Source organism: Diceros bicornis, chromosome 5 (assembly GCF_020826845.1).
Source record: "Diceros bicornis minor isolate mBicDic1 chromosome 5, mDicBic1.mat.cur, whole genome shotgun sequence".
Taxonomy (NCBI): Eukaryota; Metazoa; Chordata; class Mammalia; order Perissodactyla; family Rhinocerotidae; genus Diceros; species Diceros bicornis.
In genome coordinates this window covers 55,379,325-55,391,606 of record NC_080744.1, presented here as the reverse complement: position 1 = coordinate 55,391,606, position 12,282 = coordinate 55,379,325, and the positions used below count along the sequence as shown (strand labels likewise).

The window sequence follows — 12,282 nt, the reverse complement described above, 5'->3', positions numbered from 1 at the left end:
GGCACTATCAACATGTGTGATCAGATTGCAGGCAGAGAGTTTGCTTTTTGGAGCAGGTAGATTTTAGTCATTTCCTAAAGAGCTCTTGCAACTGAAATTGTCTTCTGAGATAAGAGAGCCTCCCAGGGGGTAGGCTAGTAGAGTGGTTTAATCTGACCAATCAGAATACCTGAACCTTGCTTTGGGAGAAACCCTCCCATCACCTTACTGTGAGATTCTTAGTGAAGCTTGTTCTGACTAATTCTGATTCTTTAGCCAACATTGCCCGATGGAACTAAGCACAAACACAGTGCGGGGCAAAGGTCTAGGCAAGTGGCCCCTGCTTGGAAATACAGGTCACATACAGTGAGTCCATTCATACTAAGCATCTTGGCCTCCATAAATCTTGTGAAATCTCTCTCAACTTGAGTACCCTCCAGATCTGAAATACCCTGGGAGCTGAAGCAAGGCTGAAGACCAAGAGTTTGGTAGCCTGACTTAGGCCAGTTGTCCTGTGCAGTAGTAGCACCAAATTGCGTTTGTGCTACAACGACCCTCCCCCTCCCCCCAGCCAGGCCATGAGCCATTCCAGGGTTGGAAGTGCTGGGCCAGGATGCACTCCGAGGGCCACCCCCATCATGAACAGACTCCTCCGTACCAGATCTCCATATCACTTGCAGGATTACAAGGAGCCATTAGCAGGCATTTTGGTCACTGCTTTAAACATCATTTCATTTCTCATGGGTAATCCACTAAGAGTCCAGGCAGACTGAACAGCAGTACATCATGTTCTATTTGATCCAGGTACAGTTTTACTCAGCATTCCCAATATGGCCTGTCCAGGGCCTTTATATCTTATAAAAAACTAAATAGATATGCTTGATCTTTCTGTTGTCAAGATGAGGTGAAGATAACTCTTGAAAGACCTGAGTCTAGCACTAGTGTTACTTTAATTAACTCAGGTAGTTTTGATGCTGACTTAAACCAGGGGGCCTAATGAAGTTTGTCTTTGTCTATTTTCTGTGATTACAGCTTGAAGTGAGATATAAGCAGAAGTTTAATGTTGTTCTTCTTTATTTCACATATAAATTTTGTTTAATAGATGGTTCCAAGTACTTTGTGTTGCCTAATTCTTCTATTCCTTCGGGTTTGGGGAGAGGGAAGCTGGTTCTCATTACAGACTAGTTAGTTCATATGGGAAAATCCAGCCGTAACTCTCAGCTGATATCACCTTTCAGAATTTCTCTACTACCACGTGGCTTTTGTGAGTCTGAAAAATGTTGGGCATAACTCTCCCTCTCTAGAGTTGTAGACAATCTGTGGCACAAAACTTTGCCTCGACTATATTAAAAATATTGGAAGGGGCATAAGTGTGAAATATTACTAGAGTTCAGATTTCGTAAAGAATTTTCCTTGAAGAAATCAAGCTAGGCACTTAAGATGAGGCAGACTTGGAGATGATCATTTTTGTTAAATGTGATTGTATATCCTATTAAGTTGCATAACTCAGAATAGACATCTTAGTATACAAGGACACCATTATTTGAGTATTAGAAAGCTTCAGATTATGGAAAATATATTGGATGTGAGATTTTGAACAATCTCTAACTCTAGACAATGAAACTCAGTGTATTAACACTGAAAGTGATTGGTAGGACTCTCCTTCTAGAATAGCTTGCACTCCCCAAAAGTCACCACAGTACTTGTACTAGGAGGTTAGCAGGTGCACATAGTTTATAATGAAGTTAAACCCAGTAATTTAGTGTGTGCTCTTTCTGAGTATTGAATACAACGTCCCATCAAATCCAAAGTAAGTTGTTGTGGAAATTATCCCAGGATATGGGATTACATTGGAAGAAAGAGTGGGCTGTGTGTATATGTGTGTTACATCGTGCAACATACACCTTAGACAAGTCATTGCTTTGTGTAAAGCGTGGGGCTAGGTAAGGGCTATATGAAAATGAATTACACTTGGGCGCTTGCAATTGTGTTTATGTCTGTGGTTTAATAGATAATCTGACATGATATCCAGTAGTGAAAACTGTGGAAAATAAATTTAGCTTAATGGAACATTCCAGGTGAACTGGTGAACGTTGCCATCCTGTATATGCCGCTCAGTGTTGGTCTTCTTTATTTCACATATAAATTATATTTAATAGATGGTCCGAGTACTTTGTTTTGCCTAATTATTCTGTTCCTTAGGTTATTGTTTAATCCTTAATTATGCTCTTTCCAACTCTGCTCAAGATATAATGTGTTTGCTTAGAAATGTGCTTTGTCATATTTGAGAACTTTGATGTAATGTATATTAATTATTTGGTTAGTCTTCCGGCATGAGGCGTCTAGTTGGATAGAAACACATGCACGCTGTACCAGGAAATCAATTTCCAACGTAAAGAACTCAGAGCTACGTATTTTTCAGGATTCATCATTATTAAATTCAGATAGGATATTGACTTTATGGTTGAAAGGTTTTGATCGTACACAAATGGGATAATTTTTAACACATGGAAACTACATTAATTAAAAAAAGATGAGTAAGGAATTCTTACCATCATATGTAACTTATTTTCCTAAGTAGTCTTGACTTTTTCAAGTATATTTTTCTCTACCAGTTGAGCTACGAAGCTCAGCCCGGATAGATTTATGACCTTTTAAAAATAGTGATGGAAAATGAGATTGGAGGAAACATTTTAGTATCTTCTTTGCTCTGAGGCCTAAACTACGAACTCTCCAGTTCTTGAAGGCTTTGAAATGCTGATTCCAGTCTTCTTGTGGGTTCTTAAACACCTTCTCAAATGACCCATTTTAATAACCCGAAAGCTATTATATAACGAGCAGCCATAATTTAGTCCAGGGCTCTGGGGGGTCTCTCACAGTTCAGCAATGAATAGTTAATGCAGTATAATGTTTAGCAGGTTATTAGTTTTCACTATACAAATGCTGATCAGGGAACGCTTTTATAAGGTGTTTAAAAGAAAATGTAATTAACTGGTTGCGTGCTTCTGTTGCAGCTCAAATTGAAATTATTCCATGCAAGATCTGTGGAGACAAATCATCAGGAATCCATTATGGTGTCATTACATGTGAAGGCTGCAAGGTAAGCCTTTTTAATTGTTGTTGTTGTTTCTATTGATGTTAGAATGTGTCTTTGTGATTTTTATTTTTTACTTCTATGTCTAAAAATTTAACGCCCTGGCATTTTGAGTGATGAGAAATGACAGAACAGAATTAATATTTTGGTGTCAAATTACAATTAAGGAAGTTAATATATAGTTTTACACCTTCTATCAAAGTGACAGGAGGCTAGAGGAAGGTATTTGAGCATTGCTTGTCACTTCCAATTCCAGAACTGTTTGAACTGATGAATAATCTCTGGTTATCTTTTTAAAAAAAGAGATGACTCTAGACTTCCATAATGTCCCTGTTATAAGTTTTATAAGAAGGCATTTCCAATAGGTTTAATCAGAATGTGATTGAAAGTCTTATTGTTGGGCCGGCCCCGTGGCTTGGCGGTTAAGTGCTCGCGCTCTGCTGCTGGCTGCCCGGGTTCAGATCCCGGGCGCGCACCGATGCACCGCTTCTCGGGCCATGCTGAGGCCGCGTCCCACATACAGCAACTAGAAGGACGTGCAGCTATAACATACAACTATCTACTGGGGCTTTGGGGGAAAAAATAAATAAATAAATAAAATTATAAAAAAAAAGAAAATCTTATTGTTGGCACACAGAGGTTGACACATCTGGCCAAATCATGGCAAGGCTGTTGGGAAGAACTGAGTTCTGGGTCTGGCACCACCACTTGTCCATATTGTTTTGAGCATGTCTTAATCTTTTAGAGACTCAGTTTCTTCATCTATAAAGTGGGCTCGACAGCTCTTCTTCCTACCTTTTAGAACTATTCCAAGAATAGAATGAAAAACTGTAAATATAAGTTTTTATAAACTGAAAAGTGCTATTTAAATCTAAATATCATCATTCTTATTGCTGTTGTTAATATTTTAATTATTACCAACACTGATTTCAAGGCAATATGTACAACACATGCATAATGTGAGAATGGGAAATACAGACATTTATCCTAATCATTCAAGACTCCCAAACTCAGATTGCCTCTGTTATTCAGATTTCAATTTATTAAGATTTAAATCCTCCTGCTTATTTGGAAGGGCCTTGAGACAGCTTACAGGATAAAACAGTGCAAGATAAACAGAAGAGGAGCTATTTAAACACGCAGGAGGCCTCAGAGACAGTTGATTGCTGCTGAACGGGCCTGAATTAGCCCTAAGGCATTTTGAGGCTGCAGCGAAAAATAAAATCCACGAATTTGGTTCACTTGCCTTTCGTGAAATTAGAAAATACAATGTCATAAAATACAAAATCAGCTTCAGACACAAATAACTACTGAGAGACTTCAGGGAAATTTGCCTCATAATTTCCTTAAGTCTTTGTTTTACTGTTAATCATCGGAACATTTGCCGCTTTGTACGTGTACAAATGCTTCATATTGATCCCGTCTTGGTGAAGCTTGAGATTTCTGTATACCGCCAAACACAATTCAGAATTTAAAAAAAAAAAAATCACCTGCTTTTTAGGAATAGAGAGTTTGCTACTTAAAGAGGATTTTGAGTTACTCATCTCTATGGTAACCTCAAGGCCTCAGGGTTCTGGATTACCAAGAAAAAAGGTTATGCCCTTTTACTTCTGCAATTTGTTCTCCCCCAAAATTAAGTAATTAATTAATTAAATAAATAATAAAATTAGACAAAATGAAATCAATTGCCTGGTCTACGCCATCCCAAGATGTAAGGAAGAGAGTGATCCGCCTGTGACAACCGTCACCCCATTAATTTTCTGAGTTCATTTGCCTGATGTGGCTGGGCTGCTGTTACACTTCACCCTCACTCACTCTGTGTTCGCACCTTCTTGTCCCTGGTATGAGAGGACGTGGCCTTTCTTGATGAACGGGATCTGGACGGCAGTGCTCCCCTACCCCGAGTTCCAGTCAAACTTGACTTTTGTGCATTGTGTATCACCCAGGTATTTTCTTAAGTGGACAGGCTCCCAGGTATAACCACGTGTGCTTTCATCCTGCCCAAGAAACTGATCACTCTCTCTGACACTTTCAGTAATGTCACATGTGGTTTTATGTGAAAACTAAAATGAGTACCTAGGAATGAGGTCCGGGGCGGGGCCAGCCCTTCATATGAAACACCCCAACAATTCGGAAGATTAATTAACAACATTCTAATCAACAAAATCGGAATTGATTGTCTGAGTACCACATAGGCATAAACAGTGTGTGTTTTCTTTTTACCCCCAATATTTATTTATCACAAAAATAAAAGCAATAAGAAAACAAAGGGCAGCTATTATTTCACAGTTGTCATTTTTCTAGATTCCCTGCCAGATCTTGTGCAGCCTCAATGCCAAAGTGTTTTTTGGTTCTCTGTTGTTCTGTTCCTCTTCTATTGACTTTATACAATGGAAGTCACAAAAACAAACAATTAAAACTTAATTTTATTAACAGATTGGGCCTGTGCCCCGCCTGGGACCTATACAATGGTATGTGTTTATATCTGATGCATATAGTATTTGTCTGTATCAGAGTTTCTCTCTGCCTTAACTTTTTTGTTTCTAGTTGTGGTGAAGTCAAGAGACTTCTGCTTTTGCCTTTGATGTTAATGATTGATCATGTTCTAACCAGGTGAAGGTGGTTATATCATGACAAATTGTAAATGATTTATCTCTGTGATAGTATCATTAGACAGGAAAATTTCTAATTAGACATATAAATAGATATGAGAGGAAAGAAAGCGACTCAGTTGTTTTCTGAGCTGATCATTTGTGAATGTATTTTAAATTGCATTTTAAAATCCACAACGTGAAACCACAAGAAACTAGAGAACCTATTAATTTCTGAAAGGATTATCTATTTTACCACATATTTGCTCAGGTAAGCATTGCACATGAGCAGCAAAAACGGTAGGAGTTTTGGTAGCTGTTTCTCGGGTTCCTGGGTATTCCCAGCTCGCCCTATCCTGGTCTCCTTAGCTACCGGTAGAGGGACAGTATTGCGTCATGCTTATGTTCCCACTCTGGAACCAGACTGGGTTTGAATCCCAGCTCTGCTGTTTACCAGCTTGAGCAACCACCCAGATGGGGCCTCTGTGTCCCCATCTGTAAAATGAGGAGAGTAATTGTTGCTTCATAGGGTTATCACATGTGTTTAGGTAAAGCACTTAGAAGGGGGCCAGGCATGTAACAAGCACTCAGGAAGTGTTGGCTGTTGCTGTCATCGTTCCTGGCCAAACTCCTTATGCCTGGGTAATGCTGCTCTGTACAGTCAGGTGTTATTTCCAGGACATCTGTGGGTCCAGTCTTGATTTTTGTGACCATTTGCGATTTGTTGTGTAGACTCTGCCAATAAAAACAACAAAACAGATGTGCATCCCCTTGGAACAAGGCACTATATAAGCCCTGTAAGGGATCCAAAGACATAGAAGACCTAATTTCTTCCCTCAAGCAATTTACAGTCTAGAAATTGTAGAAATGAGACCTGCATAGGAGAAGCTAAAGAGCAATGCAAGAACTAAATACTCCCAGAGGTAGGCCACAATCTATAATATGACACAAGAAGCACATATCCAGCAGGCAGCAAGAGCCTAGAAATGGGGACGTCTTGGTTGTATTTTGGGGACAATATATAACACAGTTTGACTGGAGCAAAGGTCACTTTCTGTGGATAGTAGAAGATAAAGATAGACGGGTATGCCATTCCCAAGTTTCTAAGGGCTCCATTATGCCAAGGTTTTTATTGTAAAAGTATTTCACGTGTTCTTTTGAAATAATGAAGGAACGGTGTACGAACGCTGCCCACGCCCTGAACAGTGCATTTCAGAAGAACAGAGAACCCAGGCCTGCAAGGGCTTAGTTCTGTCAGTAAAGACGTTGCTGAGCTCTTAGAACAAGAATTTAGTCGCAGCCCTGGGTGAGCACTAGGAGCGGGGTAAGGTGAGCTGGTGCAGGCCTGCCAGGGAGGGGGCCAGGCCATGGAACATGTGGGCAGAGGAAAAGGCCAGAAATAAAATGGGAGGCTGTAGATGTTAGGGTTAAGGTTCAGTCTTCATAGTGAATAAAAATGCTGAAGAGTTTGTAGAAAAATGACCATTGGTTGAGGGTTTCTTTTGAGAAATGGTCCTATTTATCATTCAACTTCCTTCCTAGCTTCATCATTAGATACAGTGGCTGCTCAGATGCTGATGATGAAAAATTTTTCTCAAATTAAAAAAACACCATCCGTACCCTTTTAGACTTTTTGGCTTTATAATTTCAACTATAACTTTTTAAATGATAATGTACAATTGAGTATTGGGGTTAGTGAATTGATTTCTGGTAAGCCTAATGATAGAGTAGCATTCGTTTGTCGAATATTTTGTTGTTAGTGTGGTCGAGTCGATTCCAACTCCTGCCGACCCTGTGTACAGCAGAGCAGAACGCTGCCCAGTCTTTTTGCACCATCCTCTCACCTTCCGGTGCTGTATCAGACAAGGCTCCGCTGCTATTTATGGGGCTTTCATGGCCAGTTTTTTCAGAAGTGGGTGGCGAGGTCCTTTTTCCTAGTCTGTCTTAGTCTGGAAGCTCCGCTGAACCCTGTCTACCGTGGGTGACCCTGCTGGTATTTGAACTACCGGTGGCATAGCTTTCAGCATTACAGCAACATGCAGCTGCCGCAGTATGAAAACCGACAGAAGGCTGGTGTGGTTCTCTGACCAGGAAACGAACCCTGTCCGCAGCGGTGAGAGCACCGAATCTTAACCCCTAGACCGCCAGGGCTGTCTGTCAAATATTTACTCATCAATTAATACATTTACTGTCTTATGCAAAGCTTCCTCTTCCACCCAGTAAAAGGAGAATTTGGAATAGTGTCTTTGCATTAAGAAATATACTATCTGAAATTAACAATAAAAAGCCTTTTCAAAGATATCTAGAGTTGTATAATTGGTAACTTTTTTTTTCCCTGAAAGAGTTAAAGCAATTTCTGGAGCTTTTTATGTATTAGGTTAAAAAGAAATGTCTTGGGGCCGGCCCCGTGGCTTAGCGGTTAAGTGCGCGCGCTCCACTACTGGCGGCCTGGGTTTGGATCCCGGGCGCGCACCGACGCACCGCTTCTCCGACCATGCTGAGAACCACATGCAGCAACTAGAAAGATATGAAGCTATGACATACAACTATCTACTGGGGCTTTGGGGCAAAACAAAGAGGAGGATTGGCAATAGTTGTTAGCTCAGAGCCGGTCTTCCTCAGCAAAAAGAGGAGGATTAGCATGGATGTTAGCTCAGGGCTGATCTTCCTCACAAAAAAAAAAATTTTTTAAGTAAATAAATAAATAAAATTAAAAAATTAAAAAAAAAGAAACGTCCATAAGGGCCAGCCAGGTGGCGCAGTGGTTAAGTGCGCGAGCTCTGCTTTGGCAGCCCGGGGTTCGCAGGTTTGGATCCTGGGCGCGCACCGACGCACCGCTTGTTAAGCCATGCTGTGGCGGCATTCCATGTAAAGTAGAGAAAGATGGGCATGGATGTTAGCCCAGGGCCAATCTTCCTCAAGAAAAAAAAAAGGGGGAGTATTAGCATTGGTGTTAGCTCAGGGCTAGTCCTCCTCAAAAAAAAAAGAAAAGAAATGTCCATAAATATTCCTTCTAGGCCCAAATTGTTTTTTAGAGCATTCTAATACTTTTATTTCAGTTGTGAAATGTCACTAGCTCTGGACCAATTTTGTCCTTTTCAGCATTGATACATTCATGCTCAGCATTTTTACACTAATGTTTTATAACACCTGACCCTAGTATTGAAGCTAGCCATTTAAGGTGAAAATTAGACTTGGCTGTTATTGCATCCTGTAACATCAGAGTTTCAGTTCTGTTATATACAGGTGATAAGAAAAACTTTTTGTTTAAGCTAAATCTTCCAGTCCTGTGATGAAATGCACAAGCGGTAAGACGTGTTAAACTCCAATCTACATCAAGGTGATTTGTATTTTTTTTTTATTTTTTGTGTCTTTGTTTTGGTCTTAATCAAGTCTCAGTAACTGCTGCCCTTCCTCAGCTCCCAGAAAACTGGGGGTTTGTGGCCTTGTGGTAGGTGGGGCTCTAACATAGTGTCTGGCTCAGGGTAGGGCCCTCATGCTTGCTTGGGAATCCCTTTGCTGAATGTGTTCATTGGATTGGATCTGAGTATGGCAAATCACAGTATGGCAAAGCAGACATCTACACTTACCACACATGACACATGAGGTCAGCTTTAATCAGAGATCATTTGCACATACAATTCTACGGGGAGACCAGTCATTATTCACAGGAGAGAAGTTCAGGAGATCTGTGTTTCCATGATTTATTGCTGCCAGATGTATGAGTGTGGGGCTGTACCAGCTAACTTTTGTGAATGAGGTTGCCTGTTCTTTTCTAAAGAAGTTTCCTTCCTCATTTGCTTCCGTGGGGACTATTATTCCTGCTCCTCTTACCCCCCATTTTAATTTTTTCCTTTCTTCTGCCTCTTCCTCTCCCTGATTTTAATCTATGCATGCCCTCTCTTTACCCCTCAATAAAATTAAGTGGACAATTATCTTCTTTTTTCCTATATCCAGATACTTAACTTTCTGCCCATGTTTATCCAAAGATATTTCTTCTTCCTCACCCCCATACTTCTGAATATTCTCAACAGAAAGTTCCCAAAATAAATAAAACTGTAACCTAGTGCATTCTTTTACATATAGGATTCTCTGCTCTTCTCAGCCTCAGAAATTGAATGAGAGGTAGACATACACTCACTTCAGCAGTCCCCCCAATTCTAAATTTTTAGTTGTATTGGAAAATACAATAATTCAGGCAGGCCTGTGAACATTCACAATAAATCATAGAGTTATGAATAAATCTTAGTTGTCAAAAGCAAATGTGTAGCCGTTCCAGAGCGTCTGCCATTAGAATTCAGCAAGGCAGCTGTCAGCTGTTTTCTTGTAATTAAACAGCCAATAAGCAGCTAATTAAGACATATGTGTATACAGAAGTGGAAGTGGGTATGTTAATGAACTGTAGGAATCAATTCATTAAGTGAAAATTGTCAAAAGACCAAACATCGGATCAGCATCTCAGCCCGTGCTTCACTGAGAGGGAGCCCCAAGCGGGACGGGAGCCCCTCAGAGCAAGACCCTCTGAGCACCTTCCCAGCCACACCCCCAGTTCTGCATCCAGCCAACCCACACTTTGGGGCAAACTATCCATAACCCCAATAGAAAATGCCATGTATATTTCAAAGCTTTTTATCAAGTAGATCTAACAATGAAAGTGTTTTCCTACCTATATATAAGCCTGGTATTTGATAGCCTGTAAAATGCCATCTCCTTTAGCTTGTGTCTGGGCCTTTGACTATAGAACTAACAAGTGGGGGGAGGCGGGAGGGGGAGTTGCTTGTTTGGTTTGTTTTGTTTCTCTGTTTTCCTTCGGTTTGCCCTGTGTGTTTGTCTCAGTGCTTTTTTGGTGGTGCATTAAGAAGTCTTTGGCCTTTGGAATAAGATGCACCCAGAGTTCAGGAATTCAAATCCTGGCTCCTCCCCTTACCTGCTATGTGACTTCAGACACATGGCTTAACTTCTCTGCACTTTAATTTTCTCATTTGTGGGACAGCTATAAAAATACTTACTTTGCAGGGTTGTTGTGAATTGCAAATAAATAATGTTTGTAAAGGGTCCTACAGGGTGCCTGGTATAGAAAAGGTGCTCAGCATGATTGTCACTGCTGTTTTTGTCACTACCATCATTTTTCCCTCTGGTCATTCATTCCACAAGTGTTTGTTTCTCTAAGTACTGGGTAAGCTATTAGAAACAAAGAAATCAGGCAGTCAGTGAGGACACAGATTAGTCAAACAGCAAGTTAAAGGCTATGACGGGATCCCTCCAGGGCTCTAAGGCTACACATGGGAGGGGCTCCTCAACCAGCCTTGGGAGGGGCAAGGTCAGAGAAAGTGACTGTCCCAGGGAATTCTGAAGAGCTCTCCAGGAAGTGAGCGTGTGTGGTGGGGGAGGGGTGTCCTTTGAGGAACTGTGAACACAGTAGTGTAGGTTTGGCCAGAGTGTGACTTTGAGAAGAGGACTGAATGTAGGAGAGAGGTGCCTGGACGGGTGGTCATCAGGAGGGAGCCAGTGAGGGCTGATAAGCAGGGGAGTGACTTGATCAGGTTTATGTTTTAGAAAGAGATCTTCAGTGACTGTGGGAAAATGAACTGAAGCAAGTGAGAATGGAAGCAGAGAGAACAGTGGGGAGGCTGTATCATAACCAATTCGGGAGATGATAGATATGGAAACTCAAGAAAATTGCAGTAAAGATAGAGACAAGTCGATGGATGTGAGAACTATGAAGGTGGCAAGAAACAGCCTAAGCTGGTGACTGTGTGGATGTTGGTGGGGAGGAGGCAGGGATGAAAGGAAGCCCATCTTTCTGCCTTGAGTTACTGGGGTGAAGGTGGTGCCCCTCATTGAGCAAGACAACCCTGAAGGAGACCAGGCGGGGAAACGGGCAGTAGGTCAGGATATGTTCTGTTCTGGAATGAAGATAAAACCATTCAGCTTAAGTTTCTGAAGAGTGAATGTGTATGTGTGTGTATGTGGGGGTGGGGGACATGGGGCTATAGAAGGCCAATGACAGTTTGGCTAAATACCTATCCAAAGTAGGGAGGATTCATTCAGACAGCCTGACGGGAAGCTGGGCATCCAGCAAGGACTGGGCTCAGTCCAGTCACGTGCTGGTCAGTTGTTAACAACTGGCTCTCTGGAAAACAAACAGTGTCTATATGTATGTAGTATATATTTCACTGATATAACCTCACACAATTTACCAATAGTAAAATCTACAATACTCTTTATTATAAACTTCACATAGACAAATGATTCTCCCTGAATGCTCCCCCTGATTTTTGCTGAACACTTACGTCTATACCTGTGGTTGCAATTGACAAAAGATGGTAGCACCAACGTCAAAGTTAGTTGATATTTTCATTTACATTAATGAATAAGAGGAAAGTGAAACAAGTAAGACATATTTTGGAACTTCACTCATTCGTCATTGATGACGTGAGCAACGTCTTTGCTGAATCAGATAATAGTTTTTAAGTACTGGAAGAATGTTTCCTCAGTGTTTGTGTGCTGTTCACAATGTGATGGCTACAGACGTGACATACCTTTAAATTTAACCCTCACTGTTATTTTCTTCATCACTTTTTAAATATACACAATAAGCAGAACAATAAATCAAGC

General features: G+C 40.9%; 1 protein-coding gene across 1 annotated transcript in view; it reads left to right on the top strand.

Moving 5' to 3' along the window:
• The window catches only part of RORA (RAR related orphan receptor A), a 97,746-nt gene that overhangs the window by 53,053 nt on the left and 32,411 nt on the right, over nt 1–12,282 (top strand). The window contains exon 2 of the mRNA XM_058541733.1: nt 2,994–3,079. Within this exon, the coding sequence (XP_058397716.1) occupies nt 2,994–3,079 (86 nt within the window). The remainder of the gene's footprint in view (nt 1–2,993; nt 3,080–12,282) is intronic.